General features: G+C 43.1%; 1 protein-coding gene across 2 annotated transcripts in view; it reads left to right on the forward strand.

Moving 5' to 3' along the window:
• Positions 1–361: 361 nt before the first annotated feature.
• Positions 362–19387, forward strand: part of TAF1B (TATA-box binding protein associated factor, RNA polymerase I subunit B) — a 168655-nt gene continuing 149629 nt past the window's right edge. For both annotated transcript variants that reach the window (XM_089672031.1, XM_089672032.1), the window contains exon 1: positions 362–510. In XM_089672031.1, the coding sequence (XP_089528157.1) occupies positions 493–510 (18 nt within the window). In that variant the 5' untranslated portion in view covers positions 362–492. The remainder of the gene's footprint in view (positions 511–19387) is intronic.

Here is a 19387-nt window from a genome sequence, read left to right on the forward strand (position 1 = left end):
CCCCCAAGGCATAGAACGTCTGTAACCCCCTCCGCAGGACAGATAACAGAAATCCTGTGTCCCCCAGAGAACAGAACCTCTGTGCCCCCCCAAGGGCAGGAACCAGAACCCCTTTGCCCCCCAAATCAAGGAACAGAACCCCTGTGCCCCTCCCCCCAGTGCAGGGAATAGAGCCCCTGTTACCCCCTCCCCCAGTGTTTACCAACAATCTGCAGCTCCACATGACTTTATTACAGTCTCTTTAGCACAACACAAAATCAGGCAATGCCCAGCAACATCTGTATACCGACCCCCATTGGCTAAGCCTGTCTAGGCTGGTCACATGACGTCTTCACGAACGTCACATGTCGGCGACCACGTGTCGGAAGTGACGTGTAACTGTCGCGTCTTTTGCTAACTCCTCATGCCCAAAGTATTGTTTCCGTAATTTGGGAAACTTTCTCCTCTCTGCAGACGGTGATAGGAGAGACCGAAGTCTAATGTGCAGCTGCCATGGAGGAGGAGGACACGGTATGTATACTGACGTCATTTAGAGGCGCCTAGTGCAGGTCACGTGGTCACCTCTTGCCGCTCCTACTGGATGAGTGACTGAGGATGCTTGGCGTATTCTTCATGTGAGCAGGGAGGGAGTTCCATTATTGGAGTGTATAGTCCGCACAGAGCTCCGTTAGTGGAGGGTATGGAGTGTGTCTGGTAGTAGGGTCGCCACCTCTTCCCTTTAAACCCGAACACAATGATTACACGGGTTCTGTGGCTGACTAAGGGAGTAACTAATCGCAGTGCCTTATCTGCATTGAATCCGCCTCAGAGCCTGTGTAATTAATGTGTGTTCGGGTTTAAAGGGATGAGGTGACAACCCTATGTGGTAGTCAGAAATCCCTCACTACTGGAGCTCACATATCAGTGTGGACTATAGAATTCCATTATTGTAGACTTCCCTGCTAACCCTCTTCTAGAAACAGATCTCACCCGCCCCTCCTAGAATGTCCTCCATAGATCTCTATAGAAATGTGTTCTATATGATTCCCAGTAGAGCAGTGCTTCCAATATAAATCCTCTATCAATGTAAAAGAATACGGGAACATCCAAACGGTGTCAGTGACACAATTAGGGAAAAACAATGCGGCGCTTAGGATCACAAATATGTAGACGGATAAATACACAAAGCAAGATGTATGGCCTAAATAGACATACATGTATACATATGAATAAAGGTATCATAAGTGTGAAGTGAAACCCACAAAAATGACAATCTCATGCATTATAGTGGTTCAAGATAAACAATGTGAATAGTGTCCATGTGCATATAGCAAATTCCATGCAGATGTGAACTGCAAGTGCCAATCCTCTATAGCTGGGGTGCCCCCTCACCTTCCTGCCCAGGCCCCTAAGGACCAATGAGCCTTTGGTAATACAATAAGTATCCCTCCGGATGTTTAGGTGGATCCGACAGTAGTGGTGGGACTCCCTCCTCTTGGCTATACCATAAATCGTTGGTGGTACCAGTGTATGGCTCTCCAAGGCGATCACCAGTAAGGCAAGAGAGACTCATTTAGTGTAAAACCGTTTTAATTGAATGGATAAAAAGATAAAATCCTACTTACAAAACATTCCAAATGACAGAGCTTTCACACCACTCAAAGGATGTACTGTATGCTGGAAAGGAGCACCAAGATGGCGCCTGTGCCAGATATGACGTCACGACGTTGGTCGTACAAGCTCCTCCCACTGGCGTATCTACGCGTTACGTCACTATAGACACGTGACTTCGTCAGGATATCATATTTCACAGCAAGTCGACCCTGAGGATGGTACTAACTGTACGAAAGTTCTTGAATGACAAAGGCTTTTTTTTTTTACATAGTAATGTTGTAGCTTGGGTTATTGTTTGTTTCTGATCATACACAGTCTTTTGCATACAATTTTTCTTTTACGAAAACAGTACACATTAAATGAAAGCTGTTAGTTCTGTTCACATACAAGGAAAAATTCTGGAGTATGTCTCTTCAAAAATATTAATGAGTTGTCAGTCCGCCCCTGATCTCTACAGGAGTCCAAATAATTGTGTCTATGTTTAGCCTGGGTTCACACTTGTGTGGTGCGGCATATCAAATGTGATTTGCACAGGAACCGCACTGCATTCCTGTGCAAATCACATGCGAATTCTGTGCGATGCGATTTGACCCATACATTTTGTTTGGCTCAGGACCCTTTTTTTGGTCCGCGCTAGAATCGGATCGCATGGGTATTCACACCTATGCGATTCAATTCTGCACATCGCACTGCGTTTTGGGGGCCGATTTCACAGCTGTTTGCATGAACTGGGTGTGATTGTGATACGGTGCGGAATTCACACAGAAAACGCCAATTCTGCACCACATCAGTGTGAACCAGGGCTTCCATCCGGGCCAATTTCAACATTTTCTACATACATGTTAACATCAGCATTTTTTGGCTACATGTCAAGATTTAAAATTGTGCACGCACATGAAATGGCAACAAACATCGACATCTAAATATCTTTATAGGCAATGCTTTAATAGCCTTTACAAGCTACCAGTTTAGAGTTCAACATGAGCTCTGGCATTAGAATTATATCTTTCACTCTGATGTTTGTGGGCATACATCGTATGTGTGGTGTGATTACCAATGTGTACAGGCGGGACCTACATGCGTGTTTGCATTTGTCTATTTATACGGGGGGGGGGGGGTGCTTTATTTAATTTTTAAATGTAACTTTATTACTATCACAAGGGATGTAGGGCTGCAACTAAAGGTTATTTTCAGAATTGATTAGTTAGCCAATTATTGTTTTAATTAATCTGCTAAAAACAAAAAAAAAAAAAGTTTGGTATATATTTTAGTTAATGTGGAAAGTTTAAAAAAGACCATTTATTTTTGTTTATCTACAGTGCTACATTTTTAAAGGATAAGTTCACCTTTCCACAAAAAATAATAAATGCACAATTTTTTGCAGTTAAAAAAAAAAGTGCATTTAATTTTTTTTTTGGTTAGGAGCCTGTAAAGCATTGCACCAGCGATCAGCAGATCCCTGATGCCATGCAGGTCTGCTTGCACATACATCCCATACGGGCAAGTCGATACTTGCTGACAGGAAGACTCAACTACCACAGCGCCATGGTAGTTCGAGGACTATAAGCTGACAGCCACTAAGGCTGTTGGGACTTGTAGTCCATTCATTCACAGAACTCTGTAAATAAATGATGTGGGCGGAGCCCCAAAGAGCTGTAGTGTTTTTGAAAACTGACAGCTTATACGGGGAATTTCTCCCCACACTGCTGTCACAGGGAGCGGGGGACAGCGGGCAGCAGGATCTGGAACATGTTACATGTTCCACCCTAAAAATGGGTTGAACATGTAACATGTTCCCAAAGGTGAACTTATCCTTTAATAACCAGCTGGTTAGGGAACAAAATATCTAATCCACTCTGACAATAACACACAGAAGAGATATATTAGAGGCTGAATCTGGTACATATAATCAGACTCGGAGATCAACATTTTTATTTAAAGAAAAAAAATTAAAAGACATAAAACACTGTTTTTCAGATTTGCAGACAAGATTGTAGTATAATATTATGTATGACAGACTCCCTTGTCATAGGCAGGTAGCTTCATACAAGCTCTCTGCGCCTGCTGTACCTTAAAGCCTGGTACACACTATAAGTATTTTCATTCAACCCAGCAGGCTGAACAAAAAAAAAACAAAAAACTGATCGCTGTACTAAAGCTGGGTACACACTATAAGAAAATCAGGCAAACAATCAACTAGTTTTCCTTGATATTTCACAGCAAGTCGACCCTGAGGATGGTACTAACTGTACGAAAGTTCTTGAATGACAAAGGCTTTTTTTTTACATAGTAATGTTGTAGCTTGGGTTATTGTTTGTTTCTGATCATACACAGTCTTTTGCATACAATTTTTCTTTTTACGAAAACAGTACACATTAAATGAAAACTGTTAGTTCTGTTCACATACAAGGAAAAATTCTGGAGTATGTCTCTTCAAAAATATTAATTTAGAAAATGTGAATCAGGTGTCTCTTCAAAAATATTAATTTGGAAAATCTGAATCAGTTGTCGCAAGTTGTGTACACACTATACAAAAATCGAACAATCATTTCTTGTACTGAATTTTCCTTCTGATTTTCTTAATGTGTACCCAGCTTAACACAAGCGATGTAAGTACAGTGACCTCCCTGCTGAGCTATTGTGTTCTGACAGGGAGACTAGCAATTCACCAGAACACACCGATCAGCACTCTCAGCCATTGGCTGCAAGCGCTGATCAGGTGCTGGTTGGCTGTTGGTTTTCCAGCATGCTTGTTCAACAGAAGCCAGTCATGAGATTGGCTTCTGACTGACAGGCAGTTGTACACATGGGCCGGTTTCTACTGTAGCAGCTGATTTGGCTGATATTTGGCCCCTGTGTACAGGCTTAAGACATTTAGTAGAAGCAGCATGCTTTTTTATCACCTATCATGATGGGGATGTATGGATGGTGTACTGAGCTGTATGTTTGCTGCACTGTATATACTGACATGTATGGACTGTGTACTGAGCTATATTTGCATAGTCTAGTATGCCAATTAGTTTTTTCAGCCCTAAAGGGATGAACACTATCCCTTTTTGATAGCATGGGCAGTAACATGTCCTATTTATTGAGATAGAGCCCTGATCCCTCCTCTGCCCTCCAGAACATCTGATTAAACACAGATTGATTTGATCAGATGCTTGCCTGGCTGGTAGCGGCCTAGTACACAAAGATCCGAAACTGGAAAAGGAGAAATCCTCATTGCTTCTGGGATTGTTTGTCACAGAGGAACGAATCTTTCTCCTCAATCAACTCGATCACTTGCAGCGGTTCCAGGCTCCCTGGTGGGACGGGAGAGCCCAAGAACAGTGGTGGTGGTGGGGTCTCTTCCTAGTCCCATGAAAGTGATCAGGGGACCATAGAGCCAGTCAGATAATTTTTACCTGAAAGTCAGTTGCCGTCTGTCAAATTGATACAGGGCTCATAGCTAAAGCCATAATTCTGCTATAACTGCTTCCACCTGAAGATGTAAAAGTACATTTTAAGGGCTGGAAGTGGTTAAAGTAGAACTAAAGACAATGTTTTCTTAATTTTGGATAGAGTGAGGGAGGGTATATCCCCTGTCAGGTTTTTCTTTTGCCATCTGTGTCCCATTGGGGAGATTTACTTCCACTTCCTGTCCATTAGCCACAACAGGAAGTGAGGGAATCCCAGTGTGTAACCAGGTTAACCAGAACCAGTGTCCCCATGGGAACATTTCCCCTCTATCCCTATTGTGGGGAAAACCCGCAATTTGGGATTTTCTTTTATTTTCACTTTTGATGATGATGGTAAACAGGACAATTCCAGAGGGTGACTCTTCCTAATTGGGGAGCAGACCACAAAATAAACTGACAGATGTTCTAATCCCTATCCATTTTATCCAAAACAAAAGAAAAAAGTTTTGACTTTAGCTCTACTTCATTGTCATTTCCAATAGCAACTAGATGAGCAGAATTGTTCCAGAAATACACCTGTTAGTGTTCACATTTAGCCTTATATGGACTGCAACTCCTAAGGTTGCATTTGGAAGCTGCATGTTTATTATTCGATACATGCTTTTTTTTTTTTTTTTTAATTTGAACGCTTATTTATTGTTGCTGTTCATTTATTTTGTATTTGTGTCTCTGACACCATTTGTATGTTCCATTTTTAATAGATGCTCAGGTGAACTATTCATTTGAGTGCCAAAAGCTTAAAGTGGAGTTCCACTCACTCTGTAAAAAAATAAGTAATCAGCTACAAAAACTGTAGCTGCTGACTTTTAAAAAAACAGGCACTTCCCTGTCCCACGATCCCGCATTGCCCCTGCCGCAGCCCGCTTCCCCGGCCATCCTGTATTCCAGGCGTCAGCATCTTCAGTGTGGGCACCCGGCTGTGACAGCTTGCGGCTTCACAGCCGGATGCCCACTGCGCATGCGCGAGTAGCGCTGCGCTTCCTGAATGGCCCCATCGTCTTCTGGGACCTGTCACGTGTCCCACAAGACTTCCGGAAGGGAGGGTAGGAGGACAACTTCCGTTTCCAATCGCCTAGGCGATCGCAGTGGGAGTGGGTACCTTTCAAATTCGGGTACCCCCCCCCCCTTTTGCTTCCCAAAGGTGCAAATCCTTAATGTGGAGTGGGCGACCAATCATTAAAGAGGAACTTCCTCTTTTGGGTGGAACTCCGCTGTAAAGTGGAACTAAAGTCCACAATACTTACCTCTCCTTCAACAATTCAAAGTCCCACACTGGCAAGTTCTATCCAGTTTCTTCTAGGTGCCGGGCTGTGGCCATCTTGATTGGCTAGCGCAGGATGACATCACTCCTGTGCTTGTACAGGAGTTCAGTTACACCAGCACACAGGATCTGTATCAGAATGTAGACTGAGCTGCACATGCACAGCCCTTGTGTACATTCTAAGGACCCTTCACATGGGGTGTATTCTGTTGTAATCAGCAGGGGATCTGTGAGCTGATCTCCTGCTGATTAGAGCAGAGCTTGTGGATGACGGGTCTGCGTCCTCTTAGTTTCTGCAGAGCGGACACTGACAGAGCCTGCTCTGCTCTGTGGGGAGCTAGGAGTAAAGGGACTACACTGTCTGTTTACACTCGGTTACCTCCGATTTGCTCAACCTAAATGGAAGAGGATATATTCCTCTCCCTTTTTTTTTTTTTAGCTGGCCTGGTCACACCTGGAGAAAGGTGAGTGTAAACGGACACTAGTCCATTTATAAAAACAGACAGTTGGACCTGATTGGAGCGCCCATTAAGGCATTAAGGCCTGGTTCACACCAATGCAGTTTGCTTTTGATCTGTTTCTGCAATGCTTTTTGCATTTTGCTTTGTGGTTTTATATATGCCTTTTTTGCCGCTTTTTTAGTGTTTTTTTTTTATTAAAGGAGAAATGTTTTTGTTGCTGGGCAGAATAAAAATGCAAAACGCACTACAAGCATTTCAGCAGTGTCTCCATTAAACTCTACTGTAGCAAAAACGCCGCTTTTTGCGTTTTAAAAAAAGTCTCTGACTCAAAATGCAGCTGCTCAAATAAGCATAGCTGTGAACGTTTCCCATAGGAAACCATGTTAACTGGACTGTAGTGCATTTCTGCAGAAAGCACTAAAAAACGCATTAGTGTGAGCCAGGCATAAGGATAGGTTCACACCTATGCAGGTTGCGTTTGACCCGTTTCTGCATGCGTTTTTCTTTTTTTTTGCACCTGCTTCTTTTATACGTTTTGCGTTTTTATTTTATTATTTTCTTGTTAGGTGGGTTTAAAACGCAAAACGCAGCGTTTCAATTTAAGTCTATAGAGCCAAAAACACAACTTCTTGCGTTCAAAAAAGTCCCTGACCCTTTCCAAAAAACGCACTGGGTGATGTGGAGATGTGAACATGTCCCATAGGAAATCATGTTAAATGGACTGTACTGCATTTCTGCAAAATGCTGCGAAAAACGCTTGGGTGTGAACCTAGGGTTAGAGAAGGCAGGTAGGTTTATTGTATTTTATTGCTGAATAGACATTGCATGTCTCTTCTGGGATTGCCACCTCATCCCTTTAAAACTGAACACATATTAAGTACACAGGATCTGAGGCTAATTTAATGCAGATAAGGCACTAAGTGAGTTTAATTACCATCTTAATCAGCCGCAGAACCTGTGTAATTAGTGTGTTCAGTTTTAAAGGGATGCAATAAAGAGCTTGTCTGCTCAGTTTTTTAATATCAGACTGTAATTCTACTTTAATATGGCCATACATACATAGATTTATCGTGTGGGCTGAGTAAAAGAAATCTAACAGATCCTTATATTCACACTAAATGATATGGATGGATGAATCTCTCATTGCAGCTATTGTATTCTGACTATTGTCAGAAGAGATGAGCTTGGGCAACCTCCAAACTCCTCTCTAACTGAACTTACACTTTGTACTCCAGTGCAGCCTTTCTCAACCAAGGTGCCTTGAGGTTTCTTCAGGGATGCCTTGGCAAAATGTCTAAAAATTGCCCAAAGCTTGTGTAGAAGCCAGCGGGTGGAACAAGCCTGCCTTTTAACTACACAATGCCACAGGTTTTCATTGTGCACCATTTATGACCTTCTAGCTGCCGGAGTCCTGACAACCAATGACATCATCAGTTGATAAGGAGGATGTCAGGTGCCTGCACAGAATCCTAGTTTGCCCCTCTCCATTAGTGCTGGGGTCACATTAGCTCAGTACTGGATAAAAACTGAGGGAGAAGACTGGAATTATTATATTATTATTATACAGGATTTATATAGCGGCAACAGTTTGCTCAGCGCTTTACAATATAAGGGAGACAATACAGCAACAATACAGTTCAATACAAGAGGGTTAGGAGGGCCCTGCTCCTTCGAGCTTACAATCTAGGAGGGAGGGGCTAGTGGTACAAAAGGTAGTAACTGTAGGGGATGAACTGGTAGGAGGAGTAGAAGACTCCTTTATTAGCTGAGGGCAGGATAGGCTTCACCTGAAGAGAGAGGTTTTCAGAGATCGCCTAAAAGTGAGCAGAGTTGGCGATAGTCTGATAAATTGGGGTAGAGAGTTCCAGAGGATGGGAGAAGTCCTGGAGACTAGCGTGGGAGGAAGAAACGAGGGAGCTAGAGAGCAGGAGGTCATGTGAGGAACGGAGAGGACGGTTTGGGTGATATTTGGAGACCATATTGGTGATGTAATTTGGGGCAGAGTTATAAATGGCTTTATATGTTATTGTTAATGTTTTGAATTTTATCCGTTGGGCAATGGGAAGCCAGTGGAGGGATTGGCAGAGAGGAGTGGCAGATACGGAATGGTTAGTAAGGTGGATGAGTCTGGCAGCAGCATTCATGATAGACTGAAAAGGGGATAGCCTGCGATTAGGTAGGCCAATGAGGAGGGAGTTACAATAGTCAAGGCGAGATATAACAAGGGAGTCAATAAGTTGCTTAGTAGTTTCCGAGGTTAAAAACGGCCGTATCTTGGAGATGTTGCGGAGGTGAGGTCTACATGATTTGGACAGTGATTGCATTTGGGGGTGAAAGGACAGATGGGAATCTAGGATTACACCTAGTACCCTGGCATGAGGGGAGGGACTGATGGTTGTATTATTGGTCTTGATGGAGAAGTCGGGGGAGGGGGCACGGGCTGATGGGAATACTAAGAGTTCAGTTTTGGAAAGATTGAGTTTGAGGAAGTGGAGTGACATCCATGCCGATATGTCGCTTAGTAGGTCAGTAATGCGAGCGGAGACTGAAGGGGTGAGGTGCGGGGTAGAAAGATAGATTTGTGTCATCAGCATAGAGATGGTACTTGAAGCCATGGGAGTTTATCAAGTGACCAAGGGAGGAGGTGTAGATGGAGAAGAGAAGGGGTCCAAGGACAGAACCTTGAGGGACCCCTACAGAAAGGGAGTGGAGAGGAGGAGACAGAGGAATACTACTTGGTACCAGTGTGTAAAAGTGTATTTGCTTTGGAAGAATAAATCACCTCTAATGTTGGGTGTCCTACGTGTGTGGATGTTACTGCGTTTTATATAAAACTACAGGCATACCTCGGTTTACGAATTTAATTAGTTCTGCAGGACTTTTCATATAGCGAAAAATTTGTAAACTGAAACGCTGTTTCCCATAGGAATGCATTCAAAACCATTTTATCCGTTCCAGAGGTCAGAAAAAAGTAAACACTACTAAAATACCGCATGAGTTATTTTATCAAGTCATGCGGTATTTTAGAAGTGACAACCATGTGTTAATGTTTCAGCTGTCAGCGGGGTTCCCCACTGACATCTGAATGTAAAAGAATTGCTGGCAATTAAAAAAAAAAAAATAACGACATGGGGGTCCCCCCTCCCATCCATACCAAGCCCTTTGGGTCTGGTATGGATTTTGAGCGGGAACTCCCACGCCAAAATTAAAAAAAAAAAATGACGTGGGGGTCTCCCTTAAAATCCATACCAGTCCCTTATCTGAGCATGCAGCCCAGCAGGTCAGGAAAGGGGGGGGGGGTGAGAGAGCGCCCCCCTTCCTGAACCATACCAGGTCACATGCCCTCCAACATTGGAGGTGCTTTGGGGGCACAACCACCAGCCCCAAAGCAACCCTGGCTGGTGGTTGTGGGGGTCTGAGGGCAGGGAGCTTATTGGAATCTGGAAGCCCCTATAACAAGGGGTCCCCCAGATCCCTACCCCCCCCCATGTGAATGAGTATGGGGTACATGGTCCCGCTACTCATTCACAAAAAACAAAAAGTGTGGTGTGAAAAAAGACAGAATGTCCCCTGCAGTAGATCCAACGTCAATCATGAAGTCCGTTGCCGCTGAACCCGAAAACATAATTTAAAAAAAAAAAAGGCTCCGCTTCCGACGATGGCCCCCGGCCGTCTGCCTGCTCCGGTGGTTTGACAATTCGTAAATATGTAAGGGGAGGGGCCACCCGGGGACATCACCCGAGTAACCCCACCCTATGTGACATCATTGATGTCACATGGGGTGGGGGTCACATGCGTGATATTTTTCTTTTAATAAAGGACTTTTCAAAGACCGTGTCCTGTCTTTTTTTCCACACTACACTTTTTTTTTTTTTTTGTGAATGAGTAGCGGGACCATGTACCCCATACTCCTTCACATAGGGGGGTGGGATCTGGGGGGCTTCCAGATTCTGATAAGCCCTCTGCCCGCACACCTCCACAACAACTGGTCAGGGTTGTGGAGAAGAGGCCCTTGTCCCCATCAACATGGGGACAAGGTGCTTTGGGGGGGGTGCTCCCCCTGCCCCAAAGCACCCCCCCATGTTGAGGGCATGTGGTCTGGTATGGTTCAGGAGGGGGGTGCACGCCCTCTCCCTTTTCCTGACCTGCCGGGCTGAATGCTCAGATAATGGTCTGGTATGGATTTTGGGGGGGACCTCCATGCCATTTTTTTTTTTTTTGTTAAATTTTGGCGTGGGAGTTCCTCTCAAAATCCATACCAAACCCGAAGGGCTTTGTATCGATGGGAGGGGGAACCCCATGCCTTTTTTGTATTTATTATGTTGCTGATTTTTAAATGCAATTACCGCTTTTTTCTTTTTTTCTTTGCTATAGCTCAGAGATTCAGCTGTCACTTTCCCCCCAGCTAAAAGAAATTTTCCTTTTAGTTTATTTCCTCAAGTTAAAAGAAACATTGTTTCCTTTTAGTTTCTTAAAAGAAACTAAGTTTCCTTTAACTCCAGGAAATTGACAGCTAATTCTGTGAGCTATAAAAAAGCTGTCATTTGCTTTTAAAAATCGTCACCAACATACACTTCATATTGTGAACAAAAATCGTGAATAAATTTGTAGACCGAGGCATTATTTTCAATGGATTTTCATTCGTAAACCGAAAATTACTTTAACCGAGGCATTTGTAAACCAAGGTACACCTGTATTAGATTAGTTTTTCACATTTTAGAATGAGATGCCCTTTTAGAATGATGGACCGTCTTGAGGCACCCGATTTTATAATGGGGAGCCTCAAGACTGTCCATAATTTTAAAGTGTGTCTTGACTGAAAAAAGGTTGCGAAAAAAAACTGCTCTAGTGAGCTGTGGGCTAGGTCATTTCCTGCTCTTCAACTCACATGAGTTGAATGATCTGCCCACAGCTCATGGTAGTACACAAAAAACAAGAGTTCAACTTAGAGTTGTGTTTGGAGGATTCCCAAGCTCATCTCTAGCTGTTGGTTGTCAGAATGCCTGAAAATTGCCTGATTTTTATTTCTTTTTTTTAGTCGAGGGATGTCTGGCAGACGTCAGCAAGGCAACCCATGTTCACACGTTACTTGGTGTATAGCTAGCTTTCGAATTGGGAGATCAGTGATCGTGCACAGAACTTGTACTTTATGGGCTCAATTCAGTGGGCTGTAAACCGTCCATAGAAGCATACATTTCTGCAGTCATGAGTACAGGTGTTTGTGTACAGCTGCAGGCAGCAGCCTATAAAAATCAATTACAGGGTGTGATTGTACACTAACTGCACATCCAGACATATATATGCATACAGGGAAGGATAAACAGTTCTGGGCACATGCTGCCTGTATCCAGAGGCTCACAGCATACAGCCACAGCCTGTCATTTGTACAGGCAGCTGTGTACAACACCTGTAACCCCTGGGCACAGAAATTCACTTGCTTATTACAGTGTACAGTTGTCCATGCCTGTGTGAATGAGCAGTATTTCTGCCATGGTTGGATGTTTTGCAATAAATCCACCCTTCAGATTATTTATTACAAAAGCTGAACTCCAGGCATTCAGCCACTTTGTAAAATGTGCAAGCATATTATGAGTTAAGTCACATGAGGTGCACGCCTCATATCTCTTTAATTTTATATCTGACAGTTTCATGGGGCTCCGGGGGCATGGCTATTGCTACACTTCCATACGTTCTGGTCTCTGCTCCTCCAGCTGCAGAGTCGCATGGAGCTGCTGTGCCTGCCTCCTTTTCCTCCTGCCCAGTCACAGAGTGCTTTGTGTTATATGAACTTATTCACAAAATACAAAGGCTCATGTACAGGTGAAACTCGAAAAATTTGAATATTGTGCAAAAGTTCATTTATTTCAGTAATGCAACTTAAAAGGTGAAACTAATATATGAGATAGACTCATTACATGCAAAGCAAGATAGTTCAAGCCGTGATTTGTCATAATTGTGATGATTATGGCTTACAGCTCATGAAAACCCCAAATCCACAATCTCAGAAAATTAGAATATTACATGCAATCAATAAAACAAGGATTGTACATAGAACAATATCGGACCTCTGAAAAGTATAAGCATGCATATGTACTCAGTACTTGGTTTGGGCCCCTTTTGCAGCAATTACTGCCTCAATGCGGCGTGGCATGGAAGCTATCAGCCTGTGGCACTGCTGAGGTGTTATGGAAGACCAGGATGCTTCAATAGCAGCCTTCAGCTCTTCTGCATTGTTCGGTCTCATGTTTCTCATCTTGTCCCACTCTAATCAGCTAATCACGCATGCGCAGTGGGCACTCAGCTGTGAAGCCGCAAGCTGTCACAGCCCGGTCCCCACGCTGAAGATGCCGGTGCCAGGCAGAGAAGATGGCCGATGGAAACAGGACACCGCTGCATCGAGGAACAGATAGGATGGAGGAGCGGGTTCTTCTGCAAATTAGAACCGAGCGACCAGCCTGGTATTCTAACACGGCAGCGGCGGGAAAACCAGGCTGGCTGCTCCATAAGACGCACAGACGTTTTCCACCATTTTTTTGGGAAAAAAGTGCGTCCTATGAAGCAAAAAATAAGGTATATCCGTGTACAAGTACAATTAGAAACACATTCCAAAACTGCTTTCAATTCATCTGTGGCTAGAACTATGACCAAAAGGAGTAATTAACTCTTTATCTCAGATTAAAATCACACTGGCTTTATTAGGTTCTTCAGAGGTACACCAAGGATACATAAAAATGAGAAGCCGTGCTCTACTGGTTTTATGTAACCCTGATGTCCTTTTGAAGTTTCCTATAAAGCTGCAAGTTTAATTGAAGATAAACATGGAGTTACTGCCTTTGGTTCCTGCTTGTTTATACATGTGTTATTCTGTCCTGCATTCAGTGGGAAAGCCCTGGACTTAAAACAGAAATATCAAAGGGTCCTATGTTTCTACTTTAAAGCCAAACTCCGGAAAATTGAAAATCCTTCCTTGCAGTGGAACTACCCCCACACTGAGGGGGCTCTTTCATATTGGTGGCAGTGCTTACCACCCTATAAAAATTGATCTTCGGTAGATCACTTTTCAGAAGGCAGTATACCAGCGGCAGGCATGCAGGAGGCCACCTTCTGAATGTCTGTCCTTTTTTTTTTTTTTTTTTGGTCCTAAGGGGAATTTTGTATTAAAAATCTCCTCCACGTGATCTTACAGTTGTGACCAAAATTATTCAACCCCCACTGAAATTGAGTGTTTTGGCCAGTTTGACATTGCTTTTGATCATTCAGTCATCTTGCTTACATTTACATTAAAGAGGCACTTGTAGGTCAGACAAATATAACATAACAGTTATAATGAAATAACCACAAATGTCTTTTCTGTGCTCACAGCATTATCAGTTTTATTCAACCCCCAAGTGACATTCAATCTTAGTACTTAGTACAGCATCCTTTTACAGTTATAACAGCTTTTAAACGTGAAGCATAGCTTGACACAAGTGTCTTGCAGCGATCTACGGGTATCTTCGCCCATTCTTCATGGGCAAAGGCCTCCAGTTCAGTCACATTCTTAGGCTTGCGCACTGCAACTGCTTTCTTTAAGTCCCACCAGAGGTTCTCAATCGGATTTAAGTCTGGTGACTGCGATGGCCACTCCAAAATGTTCCAGCCTTTCCTCTGCAACCATGCTCTAGTGGACTTGGAGGTATGCTTGGGATCATTGTCCTGTTGAAAGGTCCAACGTCTCCCAAGCCTCAGGTGTGTGACGGACTGCATCACGTTTCCATCCAATATCTCCTGGTACTGAAGAGAATTCATGGTACCTTGCACACGCTGAAGCTTCCCTGTACCTGCAGAAGCAAAACAGCCCCAAAGCATGATTGACCCTCCACCATGCTTCACAGTAGGCAAGGTGTTCTTTTCATCATAGGCCTTGTTCTTCCTCCTCCAAACATAGCGTTGATCCATGGGCCCAAACAGTTCTAATTTTGTTTCATCAGTCCACAGAACACTATCCCACAACTTTTGTGGTTTGTCCACATGGCTTTTGGCATACTGCAGTCGACTCTTCTTATTCTTTGGAGACAGCAAGGGGGTACGCCTGGGAGTTCTGGCACGGAGGCCTTCATTACGCAGTGTGCGTCTTATTGTCTGGGCTGAAACTTCTGTACCCACATCTGACAAATCTTTTCTCAGTTCCTCAGCAGTCACACGGGGACTTCTCTCCACTCTACGCTTCAGGTAGCGCACAGCAGTCGAAGTCAGCATCTTCTTTCTGCCACGACCAGGTAGCGTTTCAACAGTGCCCTTTGCCTTGAATTTGCGAATGATGCTTCCTAAGGTGTCTCTTGGTATGTTTAACATCTTTGCAATCTTCTTATAGCCATTGCCCTTCCTGTGAAGAGAAATCACCTCTTCTCTTGTCTTCCTGGACCATTCTCTTGCCTTCACCATGTTTGTAACCACACCAGTAAATGTCTAGAAGGAGCTGAGTATCACAGTCATTTTAAAGCTGCCTAATTGGTGCTTATTATGCTTGATTGCTGCTCGGTGACATCCACAGGTGTTTTCAATACCTGATGGAAAGCACCTGTATGAACCTCTGTTCTTCAGAGTGGTAGTCTTTAAGGGGTTGAATAATTGTGGCAATGAAGAAACCACATAAGAACCATTTACTACTGTATTACATAAACAATTGATGTCATTTTAGTTGCATTTGGGTAGTTACAACGTCCTTGTAGGATTTGATTCTGAATACAATTCCAAATGTACACTATAGTCCCTAAACCCCTTTACAGCATTGGGGGTTGAATAATTTTGGTCACAACTGTATGTCCATTACTCTCTCAATCTTTGCAGGTGTGGGACTATAAGATAAGGTCACACTGCTGCGGTCAATGCACACCCCAGTAGCCCCATTATTCCTTAACCCTATTTTTCCCCTGGGTCTATGTCTGCAAGCTTTTCAGTGGCGGATCAATAAGGGGCTGTATAGAATAGGTCACTTCATTGACCATAACAGTATCCACTCTCTATCCTACTTTGTGCAGCAGTTGAAGATGTCCTGTCTGAGAACTTCCATTTGCAACACATCCTGCATTTTCTGCACTCGGATGATATTACAACATGTATGGCCTATGAGTCTAGATGTTTTCATAGTGAAACTCAGAGAGGGGGGGATCTCAATGCTTTACAAATTGTTTGTTTATCCAACTGGATAATTGCCCTACATGGGAACGGGATCTGGGGGAGGAGATTGATCTATCTTACTGGTGGTCCTTGTCCATATGGATGTATGAGTATTATGAATACAGCTCTATTAGCAGTAGGCTACAAGGCCCTTTCTCAATGGTACCTGGTACTGGACCATCTTTATAAAATGTATCAGGGCACCTTCCCCCCTCTTTGTGCCTCAGGGGCTGTGGTCAGCCCGGCGTGATGTTTCATAACTGGTGGCTAAGGTACGTCGGTTTTGGGTGAGAGTTCATACACTGATCTATTCTGTGACACAAGTAAACATTATATTTATTATTCTTTATCTACAGGATTCATAAAGCGCCAACAGTTTGCGCAGCACTTTACAATATGAAGGCAGACATTACAGTTACAATACAAGTTAGTACAAAGGAATCAGAAAATAGTGAAGAATCCCAGAGTGACCCTTCTCAATGAGCCGTTCACAGATATCCCCAAACATGCTCAGGCTCTCATCTATTTCATGTTCCTTGCGGCAAAAATCGCTATAGCAACTGCCTGGAAGAAACGGGTAGTTGACTTGGCCATTATGAAATGTAAACTGACATGGATCCTGCTTAATGAAAACCTGGTCAGTATACTGAAACATAGATCTGCTAGGTTTGATCGCATCTGAGACCCTTGAAGAGTGCAGATCGAGGCAGTGGGCTTTCTGACAAACCACCTGGGTAGCTTCCCCTTGCTTTTTCTTCTTCTTGTCTCTTTCTTTCTTTTTGCGTTTATTCTGTAGGTTTCTATGGTTTACATATTTGCTACTTGGTATGGAGTATTTGGAAGTGATTGTGACCCACATTGGCTGACCAGTGAGTTATAGAATTGTTGAGCTATTATATCTTTGTGTCCCCTGCATAGGCTTCCTGTGAGCCCTGGTAGTGTGGTTTACCACTGAGTGGCAGATAAGCTCTTATGTTTGCTTATTAATAATTGAAGCTGATACTGTCATATCCAATTTTGCTGGTTATGCTTGTCACTGATATATTGATATCGCCCACCTGTGCTGTGGAACCTTACCTCCCCTCCCTTTTTTCATAAAATTTTAATAAAAAATATTAAAGAGAAAAACCTGCACCACAGCTACAAGCAAATTGTTTGGCTCACGGTGGCAGTGTGCTGCCATTGACCTCAATGGGCAAATTTGACCGGCGGTGCCACCTGTCACACTCTGGAGGCAGAGTTAAAATTGCTGCACAGCATTGTGGCTGTGACATGTATACAGCTCTGTCCGTCATTAATGTTAGAATTTAGGTGGGTGGCCAGAGGGAGGTAAAACTAATATATGACTGCAGAGTGGCAGGGTTCTTATTTAGGTGCCCACATTGCTAAATGAGTGATCTGGACACTTTGCATTTCTTGTCCATTAGCAGGGAAATCGCATCCAGTGGTGGTCACAAACTGAAGTGACGGATCACAGAGCTTCACTAGTGGAAGATGCACCAGATGGTCAAATAAAGTGGGCATCACTGGAGCTGATTATAAAATATATAAAGTTATGTCCATATATAGTAGGACACAGGCACAATTTTAGTTTATTTCATGTATTTACTAAAACCTATTCAAGCTATAGTTATATAATGGATATGGGTTGAAAGTGCACCCTCAAGTTTAATTTGATTGTATGTACATCCACTGAGCTGGCCAGAACCAACTCCTGAGGGAGTCTATTCCACATTTTCACAGCTCTTACTGTGAAGAAACCTTTCCATATTTGGAGATTTAACTGCTTCACAGCCGGGTTCCCATTGCACATGCGCGAGAAGCGCTGCGCTTTGTGAATGGCAGCGTAGTCTTCTGGGACCTGTCACATGTCCCAGAAGACTACGGGGAGGGAGGGGGGGAGGACAACTTCCGCTTCCAATCGCCTAGGCGGTCGCAGTGGAAGTGGGAGCGGGTACCTGCTTTCCCCCCACCCGCCACCCCCCAACGCTCCCCAAAGGAGCCAGTCCTTAATGTGGAGCGGGGGACAAAGGCTTAAAGCATAACTTCCCCTTTTGGGTGGAGCTCCACTTTAAGCCAGTTTTCTATCCATTTACATACAGAATTTTCCTAGCCTGTAGACTTTACCTTACACATTAGCCGTGTGTGGGGAACTGTGTCAAGCACTTTTGGAAAATCCAAGTATACCACTTCCACCTCCACCCCTCTCTCCAAGGTTTTGCTCACCTCCTCATAAAAAGAAATCAGATTTGTTTGACAACTTCTGTCTTTCATGAATCCATGCTGTCTGTTGCTTAAAATATTTTTTTCCAGCAAGAACTCATCTATGTTGTCTTTTATTAAACTCTCCAGTATCTTCTCAACTATGGAAGTTAAACTAACAGGTCTGTAATTACTTAGTAAAGATTTTGACCCCTTTTTAAATATAGGCACCACATTGGCCTTATTACGCCAATCCAGTGGTACTATGCCAGTCATTAGAGTCCTTAAAAATTAGAAACAATGGCTTTGAAATGACAGAGCTCAATTCTTTAAGGACCTGTGGGTGTATGCCATCTGGTCCAGGTGCTTTACTCCCCTTTATTCTGTCTAAATATTTCTGGATCATATCAATTGTGAGCCAATGTAGATCATCTGGAGCTGTGTCAATACCATGCCCATTATGGACAAGAGCTCCCCCATGCTCGTTTGTATACACAGAGCTGAAGAAGGTATTTAATAAATGTGCCTTTTCTTTGTCCCCAGTCACCCACTCTAGATTATTTTGTAAAGGGCCTACATGCTCAGACATGTTCAGACCTGACCTTTTTACTATTAATATATCTGAAGAATTTTTGGGGGTTTGTCCTATCTTTTGCAATCTGTCATTTGTTTTCATACTTTCCAGCCTTTTTTTTCTTTTTGCATATTCTGTTATATTCTTTGTAATGTTTAAACGAAGATAGTGTTCCTTCATTTTTATATTTAATAAAAGCTCTTTTCTTATTATCTATAGCTTTAACTTTGGCCGTAAGCCACATAGGTTTGATTTTTAGCCTTTTAAACTTGTTGCCCATGGGAATATATTTTGCAGTGTGTTCACATAGTCTTTTTGAAGAACTCCCATTTCTGTGTTGTGTTCACCGATGCCAATATTCCCTCCCAGTCTTGAAAAGCAGCTCTCAGCCTTGGAAAATTAGCTCTCTTAAAGTCGAGCTTTTTTTATTTTTCCTGTATGTGCTTGGAGTTTTACAACTAACAATAATCTGCTACCCAGATGTTCTTTTATATGGACATTCGTAAAGAGCTCTGCATGGGTTGAGATTACCAGGTCCAGCAGAGCATCATTCCTAGTTGGGGCCTCTATGAACTCTACCATAAAATTGTCCTTTAGTAGGTTTATAAATTTTTGCCCTTTAACTATTCCTGCAGTACCATTATTCCAGTTAATTTCCGAGTAGTTAAAATCCCCCATT

This window comes from Staurois parvus, unplaced genomic scaffold (assembly GCF_062004578.1).
Source record: "Staurois parvus isolate SC_StPar_1 unplaced genomic scaffold, SC_StPar_1.0 ptg000118l, whole genome shotgun sequence".
Classification (NCBI taxonomy): Eukaryota; Metazoa; Chordata; class Amphibia; order Anura; family Ranidae; genus Staurois; species Staurois parvus.